Source organism: Harmonia axyridis, chromosome 2, assembly GCF_914767665.1.
Source record: "Harmonia axyridis chromosome 2, icHarAxyr1.1, whole genome shotgun sequence".
NCBI lineage: Eukaryota > Metazoa > Arthropoda > Insecta > Coleoptera > Coccinellidae > Harmonia > Harmonia axyridis.
In genome coordinates this window covers 24933196-24957203 of record NC_059502.1, presented here as the reverse complement: position 1 = coordinate 24957203, position 24008 = coordinate 24933196, and the positions used below count along the sequence as shown (strand labels likewise).

At 34.9% G+C, this 24008-nt stretch overlaps 1 protein-coding gene and 1 long non-coding RNA gene across 2 annotated transcripts in view; both read left to right on the top strand.

Moving 5' to 3' along the window:
- The window catches only part of LOC123672462, a 173401-nt gene that overhangs the window by 145836 nt on the left and 3557 nt on the right, over positions 1 to 24008 (top strand). Inside the window, exons 3-4 of the mRNA XM_045606559.1 lie at positions 7908 to 8291; positions 15539 to 16299. Coding sequence (XP_045462515.1) covers positions 7925 to 8291; positions 15539 to 16299 — 1128 coding nt within the window. The 5' untranslated portion in view covers positions 7908 to 7924. The remainder of the gene's footprint in view (positions 1 to 7907; positions 8292 to 15538; positions 16300 to 24008) is intronic.
- On the top strand, positions 17639 to 19255 carry LOC123672464. Its single transcript, XR_006746305.1, has 3 exons — positions 17639 to 18448; positions 18778 to 18898; positions 18967 to 19255. It is a non-coding gene; the product is annotated as an uncharacterized LOC123672464 (long non-coding RNA).

Genomic DNA, 24008 nt, shown 5'->3' with positions numbered 1-24008 from the left:
ATTGTTCCGTTTGCGGCTGCCGTGGTCATTTTAATTGACGATAATGCCCGTCCACACCATAGTCGTCTGGTTAATGAAGCGCTAGAAACTTATGCTATTGATAGGATGGACTGGCCAGCACGCTCTCCAGACATGAATTGCATCGAACATGTCTGGTCTGAGATGTCTAGAAAATTGTCAACCTTAGAACAACCGATCAATAACCTGGAGGAACTTTCTAACGCTTTACGGGATATTTGGACGAATTTGCCCCAAAATTTTATAAATCGTTTGATCGAAAGTATGCCTCGTAGGGTAGGATGCTTGAGACGAGCTCGTGGGGGACCAACTAGGTACTAGCTTAACCCAAACTTCAGCCTTCTTGTGGTTTCATCATAAAATTTTTATGTTATTCAAACACAGAATTTTGAGTGTTCCTAATAAAGTCTTTTTTTCTCTCCAACTTTCCATTTTTTCATTCTTTTCTCAAGTGAACCATATTATCAACTGAAAATACTCTGATATCTGACTAAATTTATAATCTTGGAGCGAATATTTCAGAAATAAATTTAGAACAAGTGATTCCTATCAATTGTTGAGCAGTGTATTATTTCTCTAATTCACTGAATTTAATGAGATTAAAGGAATATTTCCATAAATATAGTGTAGTTATTTTTGCATTGAAAAATGTGAGTTGGCAGAACAGTTTTCTGTATCACAAAATACAGATAGGTACCTACAGTCTAGTAGACACTGTAGACAGAACAAAAAAAGTGGAGTCCGCTGGAAAAAATTCCGAAAATGAACTTCTACAGGTTGTTCGGGAGTGCTCTGGGATGACTCTCTAACGTTATCCAATACGACACTCTGTGCTAACTTGAGAAGGGCCGTAGAACCTCAATATTTTCAGACTTTTATCGGACATTATCGGTTTTTGGCTCATAACTTCTAGACTAAGTAGTTTTATTTTGAATTCGCTGTAATTGTACACTTCCATAAACCTAATATCAACCGAGATACTGCTGATCAAAATCAGTGAAATTTTCTCAAAATGGTAAAAATTGGCAAATCCTAAATTTTTGATCAAATATCAAATAGTTTCGGTTCTATGGTGATGATAATCACACAATATCAACATGGTGGAACATAAGGAGGAGTAGGGAGGTTACGCGTTGGCAGAGACAATGTTGACATCAGGAAACTGAGTTATTGGTTCGCTGAACATTCACCATTCCTTGAGATACAAGAGTTGATGTTAATCAGCTCAGGGCTGTTGCTCCCGAAGACGTTAATTGTCGATATGCTAGATCAATTGGCATTAACTGCTTGAAGGCCTGCTTGGAGAAAGGAAATTTTGAAGACCCGAAGTTAAAAGGTAGGATAAGGTGGTTTTATGTTTCCTCTTCACTGAAAATCAAAAGGAAACAGATAACAGTTTGTACACCCGCTAACTTCATTTCAACGAGTATGCATCACACAATAATCTGAGGTTGGCCTGAGGAACCTGTTCGAGTATAAACTAACCCATTTCCTATGTCTCTTTTCATACAAGAAATAATGCTCAAAAATTGTGAATGGAAGCTGTGTTATGCATTCCTTTCCATCGCCGGTGAAGAATACTTCGGTGCCCAAAAATGCAATATAATTGATGGAGGGTTCTTGCTACATAGGGTAGTTTGGACAAAGTTAAGCGAAGCAACATTGCAGCTAGTATGCCAAAACTACGTGTACTACATCAAAAGGTACTTTGGAAGTGTAGGGAATCTATCGATTCCCTCGAAAATATTCGAGTTGAGTTAAATTTCGAACCAAAATGCTAAAAACAGAAGGACTCGGTGTAAAAACTTGGAATGATCAAAGCCACACCCCTAAGGGATCCGTAGAAAGGCTTTGCTAACGGTCAAATGGAAGACGGCATAAATGCACATAAAACTCGACATTTCAGGGCGAACAATTCAATTGAGTTCAGTCCAGTCTACAATTACAACATATGTGCAACACTTGCACCGACAACGAGAAGAGTAAAGATTTTCACATCTGTTCCCGTGACCGGCTAAAAAGTACCTGCGACCGTACCCAACGACCCAAGTTTCCAGCGACCCTTGAAAAACGATTAGATCTTGATATCTTCTTTTTCACATCACGTCGGTGTCACCAATTTGTGGGTTGTGGTCCTTATACTGTGACTAAAGTAGTTCACGGCCAAGGACAAATTAGGGAAATAAAAGAACGGGATAAAAACACTTATTCAATTTATTTCCAACCCACTCAAAATGTGTGAAGAAGATCATATCTAGATCAGGGTTGCTGGACACTTGGGTCGTTGCGGCTCGGTCGCAGGTATATTTCGCCGGTCTCGGGAACAGATGTGAAAATCTTCACTCTTCTCGTTGTCGGTGCAAGTGTTGCACATATGTTGTAGTTCTAGACTGGACTGAACACAATTGAATTGTTCGCCCTGAAATGCCGAGTTTATGGGCATTCAGGCCGTTTTCCATTCGACCGTTAGCAAAGCCTTTCTACGGATCCCTTAGGGGTGTGGCTTTGATCATTCAAAGTTTTTACACCGAGTTCTTCTGTTTTTAGCATTTTGGTTCGAAATTTAACTCAACTCGAATATTTTCGAGAAAATCGATAGATTCCTTCAGAATTAATACCCTAGTTTTTGAAGGTTTTCCTAGTGGGATAAGCTACCAAAGCACCAAGACAGTAGAACGTTATCGACCTTTCTTGCTGAACTCCTGTACTAAGTTTGTGTTTTCAAGGACAAGCTCAGTCAGAACTATCATGCAGGCAGAATTTCTCTCCAACGATATGAAAATGATGAATTTCATAACGATACTGAAGTGCAGATTTACTTTCAAGTAAACAAGTTCTGAAAAATTGCCATAAAGCCATGTTTTTTTCAATTGTATGAAAAATGGTGCCCAAACTTTCGGGACATATGTTATGTCAGGATTGTATTCAGTTACGGTTTTGCCAATCACACAATTCATCACGTAAAATAATAACCCAGGCAAAAACAAACAAATTAATTAATAGACTTGAACGTTTCCGATGAAATCCATTATTCAAAATTAACACAAATATCCAAGGCAATTAGAGGTTTCAATTCGAAAGAATAGTTTCATTTGTGTGCATTCAATTCCAGGTAAACCTGAAAACTTCCACATTTTCCCGTGTAGGGAGGGAAAAATTCCATTCGTTTTCCTTTCTGGTCCGAAGGGCGGAAAGCGCAGAACAAACCAATAATCTCTGCTATTGGATTCTCCCAAATATGCTGGGTCGAAAGAGGATCAACTCAAGATTTCTAATAAAGAATTCCAATTAAAAGGGAATTTATTAGCATAGTAATCTCTGTAGTATTAGAAGGATTCTTCTAATCATGATAACGTCAGAAACAGAATCCTGGATGAGGTTTTCAACGAGAAAATCATTCTTGATTATAAATCCTTCGATGTTTCTGGTTCTTCAAATTCCTAAAGGAAGTAAAAGTTTTTCAGCACTTATCGATCTTCCAGGAGCGAAATTCAGGAAAAGCACTGACGTAAAGTCACGACCTTTAAAGCGTTTTTTCATCATGATACTTATCCTGTCACTCTACACAATTTTCCCGAAAAAATGATTAATTGCAAGTTGTGTACAAGTGGAGGACGTTCGATCCTTCCCCTTTCAACTATGATATATTCATACACAGGGGGTGGAAAAAATTTCATATTAGCCTCATAGATTAAAATAATATGGACTAGTTGTTATATTGAGGGCCGATTGATGTCAGTATATTGTTACAAGCATAGAATAGTTAATGACAAAACCACGAAGTCGTCATCAGTGAGAAATAACATACAGGGTGGCCATTTGAAAACGAAACAGACGAGATTACAGACGAAATAAAGTTTTTCGATAGAAATGCTCGGACAGGTCGATTTCTGTTTCGAGGGGGACAACTTAAGATGTAGGTTACGGACGCATATCGCTTCAACCCTTGCTGCTACAACCCCCACCCCCAATTTTTGAATAGGGAAGATGGGGTGAGTGATACCTCAATTTAAAGGTATTTTATACTGATTTCAGCACAGTAATTGTTTTTTCATTTTATGCATTAGTTCTCGAAATATTCGTGCGTTAGTTAGTTAGGAAGGAAGCCACAGTCATGGATGTTTTGAAGCTCAAAATGTCGATTTTCCACAAAACACTACAAGTGCCATGAAAACACCACTTCATTTTCAAATACTTAGTTAAGAATATTTCGAGAACTAATGCATAAAATGAAAAAACAATTACTGTGCTGAAATCAGTATAAAAATACCTTTCAAATGAGGTATCACTTACCCCATCTTCTCTATTCAAAATTTGGGGGTGAGGGTTGTAGTAGCAAGGGTTGAAGCGCTATGCGTCCGTAACCTACATCTTAAGTTGTCCCCCTCGAAACAGAAATCGACCTGTCCGAGCATTTTTATCGAAAAACTTTATTTCGTCTGTAATCTCGTCTGTTTCGTTTTCAAATGGCCACCCTGTATATGTATATCAAGACAAAATTTAGATCTATCTGTTTTGGGAACGAGCGCTCAAAAATGATCATAGTTTTTAAGATCTATTACTAGCCAGTCGACCCCAAACTTCTTCTCCTTCCAGAATCTATCCAAATATACACACTGTTCTACATCGCAACTTGTTTTATGTAGGTAGATTATCCATCCGACCATCCATCTTTTCGAGGTCTTCTTTTTCAAGTACCTATCCGATTCGAATGTTGGAAATCATATTGGCAATCATAATGTTGTTGGTAGTAGCTCCAAACAGTTCTGCTGAGCTTTTCCGAAACCAGGTTCCCAAGTTCCGCAACCACGATATTCTTCTTCCGGGTCCCCTCTTACCTACTCTCTGTTCATTTCTCATACTATGCCCCAGGTTTTCGAGCTTTCTTCTCTGTATAAACGATTTTCAGATCTTTTCTCATTCTCTCTAGCACTTCTCCATTTGTTATGTGAGCTATCCAAGGTATCCTGAACATTCTTCTATACAGGGTCTTTCACGAGGAACCTCACCCATATTTATAGGGTAAACTACTCAACGTATTTTCATGAAATTCAGCACTTATAAGTATTTCACGATGCTGATGAAATCTAAAATATTTTCAAGGCATGAGCACCTCCGGTTTTTCCGGAAATGACGTCAACTTCCGTTTTTCAAATTAGAACACCATTTTTTTATTGCAGAAATAGATTCCTTAGAAAATTTCAAGTTATTTTGATGTAACATTTTTCAGTTTTGGTTGGAAAATTCTCTCTGAGCGGGAAAATTCGAAAAAAAAATCGAAAATAGAGCTCCGCTGACACAAGAATAACTTCGAGGTTTTTGGATGGAAAATTTTCATTTTTGGAATTTTTCAAGATGTAAGATTTATGTATCCACTTTAAAAATCGAAATCGCGATTCATGATACAGGGGGTGAAAAAATCGCTTTCAAAGTTAGGGATGACAAAATCGTGAAAAATCAATTTTTTCAAATTAGAACCCCATTTTTTTATGGCAGATATTGAATCTACGTTAAAAAATAATGTGAGTGTATGCATCACACCCTTGCCCTAAAGTGGATATTTTCTGAGTTATTCACAAAAAACTGTTTTTCGTCTTGAATTTTCAGGTATTTCTTTTCCCTTCACGCCAAAAAGATGAAATTTTCAGGAACTGTTACTTAAACCATGTTTTAGATTTTACTACCCTAATATGCAAGAGAAAAAAGTTACAGGTTGTTCCTAAATAGATGGCGAATTTTGATTCGAATTTGTATCGGAAACCTCTTTATTTCAACTAATCGGCCATCGGTTTTCTCTCCAGTGATAAATAAATATGCAAAAACTTACCATGTTTTACATTCTTTTTTTTAATGATAGATATCATTAATTACATCTGCCAAATTCCTCTTTATTCAGTAGCATTTTGTGTTTACTATTAATTTGGTGATAATTCGTATTGAGTGCGAGAGTTTGCCATGGTGCTCCTAATAGTAACTTGAAGTCGGTTTCAAGAAGGGGTGAAAAATCTACAGCATGGTTCAAATAACAGTTCCTGAAAATTTCATCTTTTTGGCGTGAAGGGAAAAGAAATAGCTGAAAATTCAAGATGAAAAACAGTTTTTTGTGAATAACTCAGAAAATATCTATTATAGGGCAAGGGTGTGATGCATACACTCACATTATTTTTTAACGTAGATTCAATATCTGCCATAAAAAAATGGGGTTCTAATTTGAAAAAATTGATTTTTCACGATTTTGTCATCCCTAACTTTGAAAGCGATTTTTTCACCCCCTGTACCATGAATCGCGATTTCGATTCTTAAAGTGCATACATCAATCTTACATCTCGAAAAATCCCAAAAATGAAAATTTTCCATCCAAAAACCTCGAAGTTATTCTTGTTTCAGCGGAGCTCTATTTTCGATTTTTTTTTCGTATTTTCCCGCTCAGAGAGAATTTTCCAACCAAAACTGAAAAATGTTACATCAAAATAACTTGAAATTTTCTAAGGAATCTATTTCGGCAATAAAAAAATGGTGTTCTAATTTGAAAAACGGAAGTTGACGTCATTTCCGGAAAAATCGGAGGTGCTCATGCCTTGAAAATATTTTAGATTTCATCAGCATCGTGAAATACTCATAAGTGCTGAATTTCATGAAAATATGTTCAGTAGTTTCCCATATAAATATGGGTGAGGTTCCTCGTGAAAGACCCTGTATACCTATGTTTTGAAAGATTTCAGTTTTTTCGTTGTGACTTCTAATAGTCACCAAAATTCTTCGCCATACAGTACTTAATACGGAAAAGACATATAATTTTAATTATCTTACCTTTGTTTCCAGAGATAAATTGTGGATCTTGAAGATGGCACTCATTTTGTTGAAAACTGTCCTAGGTCCTAGCTTTGCCTATGCGACTGTTTATTTCTTGTCCGCTGTCCCATTATTCATTTATTACAGTAAGATAGTTGGATAGTTGTACTGCTTTAATCGTTCTATTCGAGTTCCGTCCACGTACAAGTGAGCTCCTCTTAAGAACTTGGTCTTCGTTTTCCCAGTGGTGATCTATTCTAACGATCTTCACAATTTGATCATCTGCCATTTGAGTGTTATGATCATTCCACTGAACTTTCCTTTTCAGTACCCAATCGTTGATTTTGTCTATCTGGCATGTTCTCCTGAAGGCTTCGCTTCTATGTAAGTTGTAACTTGTAAACATGTACTTATACATGTTATTTTTGTCATTATATTGTCAATATGTCGGAGAGTGCGGACGTATTGACAAACGAGCTGAATAAACTAAGAAAGAATGAACTAATTGATCTCATTATAAGTGCAACATTACCGGATGATGTGACAAATGAAACACTGATAAATTTCGCCAAAAACCTCAGTGAGAAAACAAGCCAGAAAAATGGGGCCGAAAATCCAAATCTAAGTGAACACAAAGTAAACACAGGAAAGTTAGAATTCCTTCAAAGTACATATACATTTTCTTCCAAATATTAACATTAACTCCAGAACGCCTGAAGATATCGCGTTGCGACCTTCTGGTTTTTTCATACAAATTTGATGGGATTTCTGTTTCTGTCAGAACCTAAAGACAAACTTTGGTTTTTCAGTGCATCAGTTGAAGAATATCTTCTTTCGGTCATAACTCCAGAACGCCTGAAACTATCGCTTTGCAACCTTTAGGTTTTTTCATGCAAATTTGATGGAACTTCAGTTTCTGTTGAGATAATCCTATCATTAGGTACGTTTGAAATTTCGGAGTAAAATGGATAAAACAATGAACTTTTTACTTAGCGCTCCCTATCGAAAACAGCAAAAACAAATTTATCATGCCTTATTTGCCCACCCTGTATATATCAGTATTAAATATACATACTCATTTCTTACTTTTTTTATAGAATGAAGAAATGATCCGATGGCAACGCAGACCCCAAGCACCCCTAGTTTGTCACAAGCAGACAGTGGAAATGGGCCAGAAGATATCCAGAACTTAATAACAATTGTGAAAACGATACTAGGTGTGACTTGTGCTATTGCTGTAATTGTTAACCTAAAAGTCTTCGCCTGCATCCATTGGATAAGAAGACCCTTGAATTCTGTCTTGAAGATCAGCCTGAGTCTGGCATTGGCTGATAGCTGTGCCTCATGCTTGTCGGCACTTGCAATTTTTTGCGAGGAATTGATCAGCATGAGAACATACATCATCCTTGATATCATCAGATTGTGTTTCATACTGGTTACAGTTTTTCACCTACTTGGTTTGGGCTTCAACCACTACATAGGTAAGATGAAAACACTGCAAATTTTACAATATGGTTCATTTTTTCCACTTTCAACACGTATATCTTGATTTGGGAAAGAAATATGATAATATTAACTAAAAAGTTTCTGAAAAATTAATTTTTTATTTTTTGTTTTCTTTCGATTATTTCTTTTTGGAATAAATGGATCTTGGTCTAGAACAAGAAGAATCAATTGATTTTGGTACCAAATTTGTGAAGAATTAAGCTCAATAAAGATAAGATTGTACATATATAACATATAACATATAACGCGAGATACATATAACTAAAACCATCTATTGGAAAAATAATGGATTTTTTTTTAGTACACCTAATATTTCGAGAGACCTTAAGATTGATAATTTTGAACAATATTTTCTGTATGGAGGAATTCGAAATTTTTATTGAATGTGCACAGGAACACGAAATAAAAAATGAATAATGGAATAAAATACTTTTATTCTTGATGAAAGATTTGTTTGTTTCACGTTAACCATAGGGCAGTCATTACACCTCAGTTTGTAACCACAATTTACGTTGGTCAAACTGTAATGAATGTGAATAATAATTTACAATTAGTACAGGCTCATTGAAAGGATATTCAACAAATTCCCGGTTCTATCCCAGTAGAGTGAACGCAAACGAAGTCGTTGTCACCCCTCACATTTTATTAGGCATTAAATCCTTCATCCTGGCTTAAGATAAACACCCCAGGGTAGTTGGCACTGTTGGTATCCCACGATCCAACAAGTAGGTTCCAAGTTCACACGATTAGTACAGGATGTCAAAGGCAATAAAAATGTAGTCGTAAAAACTCTAGGGAGGTTTAAACATAAACAGAACATAAAAATCTGTTCTATGCGGTGGTCCGCGTCCAACAAAATGGTTTCCAATTTAGGCGGTACCAACGGAACAACCCCATGTCAATAGTACATAACATGGGGTGGAACCAATAATCTAGGTACATAAGGACAATCACTCTGATTGGACGAAAGAAAAAAAAATAGAAGCTTAGAAAAATTTGGTAGAAGGAGGGTGACGATAAAAACAACAGTTTGTCAATTCGGTAGGCAGTTAGAAGTTGGAGTCAGGGGGTTAGAGTTAGAAGTTCGAGGGTAGAGAGTAAAAGTTCGGGGTTCGGTTGGAAGGTGGGACCAAAAGGGGAATTTGGTTTCGGAGTTCAAGTTCGATTCTTAGTTGAATAAAGTTCAAGTCGGTTTGCGGGAACGGTTTTCAGGAAAGTTACAGATAGGGAATTTGTTGAAAGATTTATTTGAACAGTGATTGTGATATCCAGGGTAAGGACATTTAATTTAATTTTATAAATATTGGTTGATGATTTGTCTCCTCATAAAAAAAATTTACCAAAATAGTCCAAGATTGTCGAAGGTTATAATTTTTTTCTTATTTTTTGTCATAGGCTAGTGATGTGCAAAATTTATTGATTGTATTTTTTTCTCATGAATTATTTCAATATTATTAAACTTTGTTATCTAATAATACTTGGTCTCATTCAGTGAAACACCTCCTAGAAAAGATCAAATATAAGACTTATCCTAGTGCATAAGCCGGACGCACGAAAGGTTCTTTCGTAAAAGAGAAATTGAGTTAATTTCAACATAACTATACTGGCTGGAATTATTAGAAAGCCGCTCTTCTAATAAGTTCCTTTTTCTTAAACCTTAACACCCAACTACAGGCCAGTTTATTACAATGGTGACAGCGGTGCGATCTATTTTGATCTTTTTCTGAAAAAAACTCTGAGGACTCACGTTTGGTATTTTTTTTTGAGTTAATTAATAATACAGATTTATTTCCAGGGGAAATGATTGATTCCCAAGTGATTAATAGTTCAGATTTATTTAAGGAAATATTGTTTGGCGAGGAGCAGTAAGAGGATTACGAGATCGGTGTACATGAATTTGTTGTATGCATTGATATAATTTTTTTATGAGAAAATTTGAGTAGAAATTTTATTCTTATTATTTTACTAGAAATTTTGTAGTAAATAAATCGTTTTGTTTGTTTATACAGGGTTAGCTCAGAAGACACTTACAATGTTCCCGACGGTTAGCACTAACTCTACGGCGAATACAAGTAGTTTATCGCAAATTCCATTTAGATACCCTTTAGGAATGATCGCAACAACTTTAGATGATTTTTCAGGCAAGGACTCAACCAGATATTTTGAAATATTTGAGCTTAGGTCAAAATTAGACGGGTGGAGTGAAAATGAGACGTTGACACTGCTTAAATTGAAACTCGTAGGGGACGCGTATAATTTTTTTAAATCCGATATCACGTTGAATTTTTTATCATATGCGGAATTGAAAGTTAGATTTCTTCAGAAATTCACTTCAGTTAGGTTGCCTTGGGAAAATCAATGGAATTTGAATAATTGTTTTCAGAGACAGGACGAAGACGTGTCATCTTTTTGCACTAGATTGCGAACTATAGGGACGGAACTGTTAAGTGAAGATTTGGCCGGAGCAACGAAGGATGAGGAATCGGGTATAAGAAAGAAAAATAGGGACTTCATTTTGAATCAATTCAAAATTGGCTTACGTAAAGACGTTATGAGGGAAGTCGGTATGTTTTTATTACGCGAAGAAAATTTAGATTTGGAAAAAGCGGAGGAACTTGTAAGATTGCAAGAAACGTCTCATAAAATGTTGCAAGGAAGATTATCTACAAGAAATATATCGACAGTTAATTTCGGAGTAATATGTCAATTTTGCGGAGAAGTAGGTCATTCAGCAAAGGAATGTAGAAGTACTAGGGCAAATTGGAGGAACGTTCAACGAAACGTCGAAAAAGGCTGTTATTCTTGTGGCAAACCGGGCCATTTCGCGAGGGAATGTCGGACTTTTGGGAGATCGGAACGAATAAATCAGGTAGTATGTATTTCCTGCAAACGGACAGGACACTGGTCGAGAGAATGTCCAACGAAAAATTGGAGAGAAACCCAATATCATAATAATCATCATTGTCAAGTGAATAAAGAGTTAAAGATAGGAAATATCAGGAGAGTTTACCCTGATCAAAATAAGTCAGAAGCAATACCGAAAAATGAAATAACGGAAATTCAGGAGAGTGAATCTCGCATTGAGAAGAGGAGCGCGCAAGCGGCCGAAAAAATAAATGATGATATTTTGACAAAAGCAAATGAGGTTAGGGAACTTGAGGTGGAGACGCAGTATAGAGACATCGAAAATTCGAAAATGAGAGAAGTAAGGGTTTGCGGTATTACACGGGAGAATATAACGGATTTCGAGAAACAGGAATCGCCTTTCCGAAAAGTGATGAAATATGAAAAGTTGAGAGACTTTGAGCTCGGGTCAGTTGATTCAGTCGTGAAGGCAAAGAAAAAGCGAAAAAATGATATCACTTCAGAAACAGGGGTTGTCATTCCGGTTCGTTCGGAAGAATTGAAGGGCAATTCGGAAATCAACAACATACTCGGCGAAACATTAAAAAGTGAAATTTACGACCAAATGGACGAAAATACAGGGGTTGCAAAATCCGCACGGGTTACAAGGTTTAATAAAAATATAGTAGACCCTCAGTTCAATGTGGGAGATTTGGTATATTTGAGGAAAATGAGCGCGAAAAAGGAGTTATCTAACAAATCATTGGAAAACTGGGGTGGGCCGTATAGGTTAACCGAAATAATTAGTCCCGTGACGTGTAGAGTAAGAAAATGCGGAGGAAGAGAGGAACAAGTTGTTCATGTAAATAGATTGAAAACGTACACTGCACGAGGTAATGAAATGAAGGAAAAACTAGAAAAACGCGTGATATCGGGATATACGGACCTAGATACGGATTCAGATGAAGAACGGAAGGAAATAGAAAAATTCCCCCCGTTTTTGATCCCCACTTGGACAAACCAGTATGAGGATCAGGGGGAAAGCGAAGAAGAATCGGTAGAAGTAGTTGAAATTCCTGTTCGACGATGTTCAAATAGAGTAAGACGCCCACCAGATCGATGGGGCTACTACTAACGGCGAAAGACAGCCTCAGATACCGTGAGAATTTTTTCGTTTTATTGTAGTTTTTTTGGGTTAAGTTTAAGTTAGGATTAATTTAGTTTGATAGAGTAAGATAGGATAACTTCGCGATGGGTAACGTGGGGAAAATCTTAGAGATAGATACGACCTTCAGGAGATGTGAATCGGCTCCTGCCCTTTTCGTAGATTCCAGGAACTCGCTAACTCGGAGAGCGACAAACTGAATAAGGTACCCCTTCTGGGTTTTGGATATTTTAGTTGAATTTAATTGGTATCAATGGTTTTTGTTTGGTTTAAAATATTCTTGGAAAAAGAAAAGAACATTGTGGTCGCTGAAGGACATCCCTCGCCTGCAGTTCAAAAGTGAGCACAATGTTTTATTGTTTAGTAGCAATGGGTGGAATGTTCTATTGGATGTGTAATGTTTTGTGTATTTCTTATTAATTTAAATATTGTATATTTCAACGAACCTTTTTGAGAGGTTTCTTGTGTCCTGTTGTAATTTATATAGGGAGTTTCGAGGAAGAAGAAATCAACCGTCTTGAAGAAGGACCAAATCGTAGTTAAGGGAATAACCTTCCTCCCAAAGGTGTGTGTCTACCGCGAATAGTATAGGTGCGGAAGATAACAAGTAATTAACGTGATTTTCCGATGTGTCGAAAGCGACAATGAACTACAGTTTGAGTAAAACACCTGAGAAGTATAGACAGTTGTGTTAAGGAACCAGGCGAAAGGGTTAAGTTAGAGGCTATGGAAGAAGTTGTTCAGTTGTTCATTAGTGAGATGAAGAGAAGAAAGTCAGCGAGAAACTGAGGATGCAGAAGAAGTTTACACAAACCGTAACTTCGTACAAATCCGACCAAGATATACACTACGATTTACGAATATACTGAAGAAGACATCAACGATGCTAAGAGAATCGTCAAGATTGATACCGAGCGAAACCATCGAACTAGAACAACATTTCATAGTACTTTAACTACACCCTAATGGATGAAGAAGCAGACTACAAGTCTTACGCTCAAGAAGTGAATCGCGAAATACAATATGTGTAATGATAGTGCGAATTTCACGAATTATTGCGTTACATTAAGGACAAGTGACACTATGTCCCTTATCTATCTTTGGAGGTTATTCCTGAAACAAAGGTTGGGTCCAGGAGAAAACGAAATATCGTCCTGAATTTTCGAAAACACTAGGAGCCGGCATGACGACACCAGTATGTACCACGAAATCCGACAGTGAACTCACAGCACTCCAGGTTGGAGACAGTGAAATGGTCAAGGAAAGAATTTTACAAAAAATGATAGATGAATCTTGCCTTTAATTTTAGGTTGTAGATTTTTGTTTTTTTTGTTGTTGAAGATTTTTGAATTCGATATGTAGTAAGGGAAAAGAACATACCACCTTAGGGATAAGAGATTTTTTTTTAGGGATAAATTTTAGATATGTTGATTCACCTTTTTTTTTATATGTTGGAGAATGCTTGATTGTTATTGCATTATTATAGGTATATACTTATTGGATATATGCATGTGTTCGAGGGATGATAAATTTGGATTATTGATGGTAGTAAGGGAAAAGTTATGACAACCGATGTCAAAACTTTTTCAAAGGGGAAAGTAATGTAATGAATGTGAATAATAATTTACAATTAGTACAGGCTCATTGAAAGGATATTCAACAAATTCCCGGTTCTATCCCAGTAGAGTGAACGCAAACGAAGTCGTTGTCACCCCTCACATTTTATTAGGCATTAAATCCTTCATCCTGGCTTAAGATAAACACCCCAGGGTAGTTGGCACTGTTGGTATCCCACGATCCAACAAGTAGGTTCCAAGTTCACACGATTAGTACAGGATGTCAAAGGCAATAAAAATGTAGTCGTAAAAACTCTAGGGAGGTTTAAACATAAACAGAACATAAAAATCTGTTCTATGCGGTGGTCCGCGTCCAACAAAATGGTTTCCAATTTAGGCGGTACCAACGGAACAACCCCATGTCAATAGTACATAACATGGGGTGGAACCAATAATCTAGGTACATAAGGACAATCACTCTGATTGGACGAAAGAAAAAAAAATAGAAGCTTAGAAAAATTTGGTAGAAGGAGGGTGACGATAAAAACAACAGTTTGTCAATTCGGTAGGCAGTTAGAAGTTGGAGTCAGGGGGTTAGAGTTAGAAGTTCGAGGGTAGAGAGTAAAAGTTCGGGGTTCGGTTGGAAGGTGGGACCAAAAGGGGAATTTGGTTTCGGAGTTCAAGTTCGATTCTTAGTTGAATAAAGTTCAAGTCGGTTTGCGGGAACGGTTTTCAGGAAAGTTACAGATAGGGAATTTGTTGAAAGATTTATTTGAACAGTGATTGTGATATCCAGGGTAAGGACATTTAATTTAATTTTATAAATATTGGTTGATGATTTGTCTCCTCATAAAAAAAATTTACCAAAATAGTCCAAGATTGTCGAAGGTTATAATTTTTTTCTTATTTTTTGTCATAGGCTAGTGATGTGCAAAATTTATTGATTGTATTTTTTTCTCATGAATTATTTCAATATTATTAAACTTTGTTATCTAATAATACTTGGTCTCATTCAGTGAAACACCTCCTAGAAAAGATCAAATATAAGACTTATCCTAGTGCATAAGCCGGACGCACGAAAGGTTCTTTCGTAAAAGAGAAATTGAGTTAATTTCAACATAACTATACTGGCTGGAATTATTAGAAAGCCGCTCTTCTAATAAGTTCCTTTTTCTTAAACCTTAACACCCAACTACAGGCCAGTTTATTACAAAACTGAAAGATCTTTCGAACATTGGATGAAACAACATTAGTATTTTTTACCAATGAGAAATGAAATTCCAAGAATTCCATCCATCCGGACAATGTTTGTACCAGAATTTCACAGTTCTTTCCATCGAAAATAAAGTCAATAGATTGAACTTTTTAGAAGCAATGGAAATAAATAAATATAAGAAAAAAATTTTTATAATTTAAGTTGATTTAATTTAATAGTACTAATTATACTCACCTGGTTAAATCAGCATTTAGTTGACGAAACAATTGTGTGTTGAATAAATTTTGCGGAAATAATGTCTTTTAACTTTTAATCAATTCAAGATGAATTTCAATCAAGTAAAGACCGAAGCAATCAAACATGAGATATTTTCAATTAATTCGAAATGTTCATTGAGAACTGTTCCAATTTTTATAATTTCACTTTTATTTTTTTATCCAGGCATCAGGAAACCCCTTCATCACAACTCCCGATTCTCGCAAAGAGGAACATCGTGGCTCATACTTCTGCTATGGTTGATACCTACTACTTTCACCATTGCCTTGTACACAGTCGAAGGCGGTGTTTCTTTTTGGCGTGCCATAATAATTGATGCTGCCCCTGAAAACAAAACCCTGGGAATTTTCAACTACACCCTTCCTCTAAATTACACCACTTCAGATCTAAACGAAACTGACTGGTACCAAATGTATCTCAAGTTGGGCGAACACCACAGTGATATAGAGGAAGAAAATATAAGTTTCTTCCAGAGTTTCAGGTTCAGGATGATAATCGGATCTTTCATTCTCATATCAATGCTCCTCATCGTACTCTGCTATTTATTGATATTGATAATGATCAGACATCAGAGGAAAATCTGGAAAGACCTCTCCAGAACCGGCAGCACTGTGTGGAGAGGGCACAATTGCAGGCATGCCAACAAACAGAAGGCTCACGAACAGAATAAAACCAAGGGGAACCTGAAAGCTGTTTATACCACCTTGATAATCTTAGGTTCTTGTGTGATAGGTTGGATGCCCGCGCTATTGCTGTACACGATGACTTGTAGCCAAGGTTGCCTGATAAGTGGCGAACTTCTCAAGAACTTCAGCGAGAATTATCCACGTCACATATTGATAATTCGATGCTTCGACAACGAAATGCTTCTTTTAAAGATGATTGCAAATCCAATCATTTATAGCATAAGGATGAGAGAAATCAAGGTACAGTATATTTCCATTCTATAGATTTTTTCAAGAAATGACAGGGAGTTTATCCCTTAATACTGCTTAATAGGCACAATTGTGCAAGGTTTCCCAAATTCGATGCTGGAGAACAATAAGAATTGAAGAAGAAATATTCAAACAGTTCCAAATTTTTTTTTTTCAATGATAAGATATCAGAAAGCAAAAACTGAATAACTTCAGTCGTTCTCGAAAAATGATCCATCGACTATTCAGTTATATATATCTTGGTTTTTATTCGGAATATTGGAAAAATTTAGAACGTTTTTTTTGGTGATTTTTAAGTATTATAGGATTCTTATAACTGATTATATGAATTGATTATCGTGTAAGAGATATAGAGAAAGATTGCTTTTCTTTAAATGGGACACCCTATATTTTTCAAAGAAGTGTTTTAACCGCAGTTTTGTCGGAGAGCATCCCGTTGCCTGTTATTTAAAAGCGTCTTCTGTTTCAAAGATATTGATTTTTCGACTTCATGCTTGAAATGGGACACCTTAAATTTAAATATTATTCATTTATTTCCATATTCAATTCATTTTTCGAAATTGAGTCATATACATATACACGGAAAAAAATGTATTCTCAAATCAAGAAATAGGATATTCTTGAAATATTAAACTTGATCCAAGTATATATTGAATCGGAAAAAGTAAAGTAAGAAATTTGGTATACTTGGAATGAATAAACAGAATACCGAATACATATACTTCATAGAAATATATAATACTTCATACAAGTAAATGATGTATTCAAAATGAAGGAATAAATTGATTGATTCAAGAATACTGCTACATTTTGTTTGAACATACGATATTGCGACTTCGAAGATATCATTTACTCATTATGAAAATTGAAATATACTCATTCCAAATTATATTTTTGAAGAATTGGTTTACACATTATAATTATTGCGAGTGATACATTTTAGTTGTAATTAGAATATGCCCAAGTCACAAAGATGAATTGGAGACCTATTTGCTCATTTTTCATGTTCGAGACTAATCATAATAAATGAAAATATGAAATTTTGTAGACAAAATTTCGTCATAGTGAGACATATTTCATTTTAATATTTAAATATTATGGTTTGAGTGTTAGAAGGGGAGTGAATAATTCATCTAAAATCCACCCTGTGATTGAATTAGCAGATAATATGAATTTTATTTTTCTTTTTATGTTAATTGTAGCTAACCAACTCAATAAAGGCCATACTAGATAATTTGTTAATATACCGTTTCACAATACATCTAGTTTCTGACGCTAAAAAATGTCATAGCGGTACCATATTGAAGTAAGTTATGTGATATTTTGAGATGTGTTAATAATACATAAAAATATAAGTGAAATTGATTTTGGTGAGCAATAATGAACCTAAAAAATGATAAGAAAAACACATATTTTCTTTTGAAATAACTTTTGTTTCAACATTCAAAAATGGATGAGGTATACTAGCAATTAAACACCTGGGATTGCCCCAGATAGCAAGGTTCTCGTGACCGACACAACATGGGAATAATCGTTAACAGTTTACGTTATATGTGTGATATAGAATAAGCCAAAAATTATTTAATGGATATAAATGTATTTTACAAAATATAATTCCTTTGAGAGGTGTCTAATGAACTGAAATATTTTGATCACGGATTTCGTTTTGAATAAGATGAATTTTTGAAAAATTCAAATTATCCAGTTCAGAATAAACCATTCATAATCTGAATTATATTTGCATGTACTAGATCTGAGTATATTATACCGAAATATACTAAAACGCGAGTTCTTTTCCCTGCATCTTCGTCAACATGATTCGACTCGTTTGATATGCCGCGCCAATGAAAACGTTCCTATCCACCTGTTGGCAGTATTTATCGAAATACAAGTATATAAATGCTTTCATCCACTAGATTCAAGAATATTATTCGAAGATATACTAAAATGCGCCCTCTGTGCAGTTTGCATTAGAAAATATCTCTTTCGATCCCCTTCAGTCTCATTTAGGTGATAGGACTGATCGGTCTACGGAAGTTTTAATTGTGTTATAAGTGTTAGATACTGAATACATACTGCAAAAAGCAAAATTTAATTAGGAATTAGGGATAAATGGAGTGTCTGAGTGGAAAATTTCAAGGTAAGTTTTTATTGAGAAATAATTTCAACTCATTTAATTTTTTTTCATTAATTCGGATTTCATTTTCCTTTTCATGATGCTCTTGGTGTTTTTTACTATTGTGATTCAGCTTGATATCTTTGTATTATTTCTTTGAGGATTAGGTATTTTTGAATTGATATTTTCAACAAAATTCTTACTTTTTCAGAACAAATGCGTTAATATTTAATAGGGTCTGTTATAAAGATTTTCTAGAGATTTCTAATTATTTTCGAAATATTAATGCACTTTTTGAATACAACTTCCTGTTCATAATTGATTAATGTTAATTGAATTTGATTCTTTTGCAGAATATGGAAATTGTTCATGAACAATTGGGAGTTACGTTATCATTTGCTGATGAAAATGCAAATCAATAGATATCTATCGATATGAGTGAGATACAATTTTGGAATAATTCTTCAGGACCAGGTAGTATTTTTCATTCGAAAAAGTCCACGATAAAATTCATTAATCACAAATTTCTTCTTTCTTTGCAGATCTCAAATGATATTGGACAAATCATTCAAGAACAGAAAAATAGATCAACACAGAGGAATCAAACCGCCAAGCCCAACTTGTTTTTGGTATCAGGGGAAAATCTATTATAGCCGAAAAGTTTCCAAATTGTTGTATATAGATGTAGATGAACTTTTAAGTATGTATCTCGAATTCTCTCCACCTAAATAATTTATTCTTTAGGAGATAACTATGTTCCTTTAATCATTTGTATAGTACAATGTTTTATCCTGTATTTGTATAAATGTAATACAATTTTTTTCCAATGTAGATATTGTTTATTTGTTGGTTTTTATTTATTTTATGATGATATGAGAAATAAATTCGTTTTTTATATATGCTGTATTTTATTTATTAATCAGATTAAGAAATCTAATGGATTGGATAGATAATTGCATTTATTCTTTCGAATAATTTCAAAGAATTGATTTGAAATTAATATTCATTTCAAGTGAGTTTACTGTTTCTTCGGAACAACCATAAAATTAATTTTGAATTTATCATATTACATACTTATTCTAACACTTACTTAATTTTGGTTTGAGTATATCAATTCTTTCATTCGAGTATATGATTCACTACCTTCAAACGAAGAAATGATTGAAATTGAGGAATTCAATATCTTGTCTTGAAAATATTTTATATTCAAACGAAATTTATCAACCACTCATTTCAAGTAGAGTCATTTACTCACAGCAAATATAAGAATTTTCTTTGGACCAATAATACCGACTTTATTAAATTCAAGAATATCATATACTTATTTGGAATACTTGGTATATTTAAATTTGGAGAATAAAGTATACTTGACCCAAATTTATTATAGTCTTGCTTATATATGAATCTATCATATACTTCAACCAAATATTATTCACTCAATTTGAGAATAGATTTTTTTGCGTGTAGGATGTTGATTTAAAAAACTCCTACTCTCCTCTATGGATATCTCTAAAAATGTGATTAATTTCTATGATCTGTTATGGGTATCATATAAACCAAAAATATCACTAGAAAAAAAACCTTGAAAAATTTTTTGAATATTCCGAAAAGAAACCAAGATATTGCGATATACTTAGGGGTTGAAATAGCGTACCTCTAAAATATTTTTTGTTACAACTTTTTTTATGAAAATTTTCCTTAAAAAAAATTGTCTGAAAGGGGCAGAAACGATAATCTTATTGAAGGATTCATAACCAAATTTTTTCAACCACTGTACTAAGTTGAAATCTACAATGCCTTGCAGTGTTTGACTCAGAACTTTTTTATTAGAGCAATGTGCATATCTCATTTCATATTAAATTTTTTAGCTGTGTTTCATTCTTTTCCAAATGCAATAGCTTCAAAATGCATCAAAGCTGAACAAAAATCTTTTGTCAGATGGGCCGACTTCACAATAACTCTTATATTCTTTTAATTAACAAATATACTCATGACCTGTGGAAAACCGTGGTTTGGAAAACACGAAGTATATTGAATGAGTATGGGGCGCTTTTTGTGATGATGATTTTAATTGAATATTATTCTGTGATATAGGAAGAAATTTTATTCTCGGAAAAACTGTGATTCAATTAAACTGAATCTATTAATCTTATGAACTCATGTAAACATAGATGGAAGGTCTCTAGTTTGCCAGCTTTGCACAGGCTGAATGTTTTCGAGGAACTTGCCGTCTTATGTTATTAAATAGCCCCAAGAACCAGGAACTTTCATTTGATCCCAGTTCAGTGAAACTCATTCTAGCGTGCTGAGGTTTCTAAATACCCCTCTGAACTTCCTTTAATAAACTGAATATTCATACATTTCCCATCGAGTCTAATTTATGAATGGAGAAGTAGTGAGGATACGACGGATAACATCTTTTACACGTTGCCGGGCGTTTGTTGATGGGAATGGGCTATTTCCAACCCCCATCGTAGATAACGATGGACATAAAGGAGAAGAATTTTTATTGGAGGCAAAGAAAGAACAATGAATCAGATATCGGGAACATATCGTTATAGATAAAGCAAATACTCATACCATTGTTCAAATCATAATAAATTAGAAAGCACTAATGTAAGTAGGGTGGTTTGGAGCGGTCGTTTATTCTTGTGCCAATTGCTTCCTTGGGGACAACATCATACAGTTCTGTGTTTTCCAAGGGCGCACGCGCAATTGACGTATGAATTAATATGCGCTCAGATGCTCCTGAATTCTAGGAACAGTGCGGTCTGTTTTGATGCCTAAAGCAAGTTCTTGTTATCTTCTTGACAAATAAAACATCAAGAAACCATCCCACAGCAACAAGATCTTATCAGTTATACAGAATGTTTTCTAATTCGACGTGATACTTTGAAGGGTTCATTTGCATAAATTAAGCCCAGTCAAATAGGTGTCAAAATTGAATTTCTAAAAAGAATTGATTGTAAAATTATTACTTACACTGTGAAAATTGAATGTACAAAATAGCGTACATCAATTTCTTGTTTCATTAGCTTTCAAAAAAGGTATAAGTGTTCACAACTGTTCACGGGATCGGACAAAATTAAAGAAAAAGAAAAAATACCTAACATGATTTGAACTTTTATATTCAACTGAGAAACATTTTCAAATAATACAAAAAACATTCAAAGCTCCTATTCAAATTGCTTGCCTCTATTTCTTACGCAGCCAAGTATCATGCCGTACTTCAGTGACGGTAACGCGCGATGAAATTGTATTTTATATGCCGTCAAAATTCTCTACCTCAATTCTTTAGGTGTCGCCACTGGATTATTTGAATCAATCTTTTCATGCGACTTCAAATGTAAGAAGACGTATGTGGTTAATTCTGGAGATCTGACGGGCTAGAGAATGGCTCGTTTAGCCAAAGGTACATCCTCCAATAGCATTGAGAGCTGATCACGTAAAAAGTTCTATCAGATACCCGATCCCCTCAATACGAACTCAAAAAAAGTATGGTGCGTTCAAGTCTGGAGAGACCGAATTTGGCAAACGGTTCTTCTCAGAACCAAATAATTGGTCCGTCTCAGGATGATAAAAAAGTACATTGTATGAATTGAATCAAGTTAATGATTGCCATTCTCTAATGAACATATTTTTTCTTTGTACTGAAACCAGTGCTGTAATTTTTCAAAATTAAGATATCGCAATTTAATAAAAAAAAGAAATGTTCAAAAAAGATGAGGCAATATCTGAGCATTCGTAAACATTATCAGATGTCAATGATTCACTCCATTATAAGAGCTTACTTTTCACTTTTTGTTCGCCCCTCAATATAAAAAAAAAATGAAGTAACTGATGGGGACGGCATCTGCACAGTTATGTTACCAAGGAATCAAACTACAATTCAAAAAAAGGGTTTTCCTAAAATCGGCTTAAGGATTCAAGAAAAAATGAACTACCAACTTCCTTGAGATTTTGTCAGTTCCCCTAATTTTGCGGTGTGTATACTTTAATGTGCCTCCTCGAAAAGGATGCACTTCTTCCTCTGAGACATTTTAGTGGATATGATGTGTCCACATCTGTACTCGTCGACTATCCTAAAAACGTCCATATTTAGACATCGTGGATACATCTTCTGACAGTGTTCAGAAATTGAAGTATCCCTGGCGTTGAATTAGGATTCTGACAAAGCTGAAAGGCAGTGTTCTCACCGAAAGAGTTAAAAGACGTTTTTTTATTGTAGTACGTGGTATACCGCTTCGAGATCTTTGTGGAACAATTCCAGTGGCCAGAAAATGTGATATCATAATTTGGGTAATATTGAAGAAATCAGACACTTGCACTTGTATTCCACCAGCCTGAAACAACTCAAGGGGTCTGTTGGGATCGTTTTCGGATAGAATTCTAAAAATTTGATCCGTTTGATCTTATTGAAAATGAATTATAGACCGGACAGAAAATCATTGGGAGGTGAATGAGAGACAAAAAATTATTAAACTTAATGAAAGTCTGCTTCACTATGAATCATACGACGTTTTTATAATCGTAATAAGCTAATGTTATTAGAAAATATCATTCTAAAATATGAAAATCGGAAAACACCAATATGGATCCTTTGGATCTCAGTAAGAACATGCTACATCTACACCCTGTCTTCCTTACAGAAGCATCTAATGAGAATAGAGTTATGAGAAACTCAGTGCAAATTCTGTGTTATAGGGAAAAAAACTCCTGAAAATTTGGTTAGGTTAGGTTAGGTAATAATTTGGTTACAAAATGTCTCACTGTTGCAAGCCAAAGAAAAAATCTCTGGATGAGAAATTTGTAAGAGTGAGGATGTAGCCTCCTTGAATCCATTCCAGATGGTGGATATGCAGGTTATTCGATAAGATTTAATGAAGTTTTTGCCCTGAAATTTTTTCATGATACTTTTTGTTTATGTTTCCTTTCACCTTTACCTCGTTGATAGTAGATTGTTGTTGCTTGGTCCAAATAATTCTTTAAAATCCTCTAAGTGAATCCAGTTTCTGATAAAGCTGCCTATTAAAAATAAGATTTTAGTTCGTTGCAATCTAAGATGCCCTCGAGTACTCGAATCAGATCATGCTTGCTCTCGGTAATTTTGCGTTGATGTGCATCATCAGCTTCTTCCATGAACAATTTCAATTTCAGTTAATGGGACTAATTCGACGAAGGTTTCTATTAAATAGCCCTTTCGATTTTGTTTTCCTTTTGATGTCAAAACTGCTTGTTCGATCTAGAATGAAATTTAAAATGAGATAAAATAATAAGGTAGAACTAAATATTCGAAACATTTTTCGACTTTGTAAGTCGAGAAAGTAGCAAAATATTAACGATCTGATTATGATATCTAACTACTAATTTCGAAAAAAAAGTTCTCGAGATGTTCTCAGTGAGCATCGAATTTGGGATACCTTGTTTCGTTATATTTCCTCTAAAACCGTCGCTAAGGCTAGGCAGGAGGTAGGCAAGTTCAACAGTAACCTCTAGGACCCCAAAGAACGGTATTTCAAGCTTCATCAACAAAAATCCCATGTGTATAGAAATTCAAAATACCGAATGAAAATTTAGTTCAGGC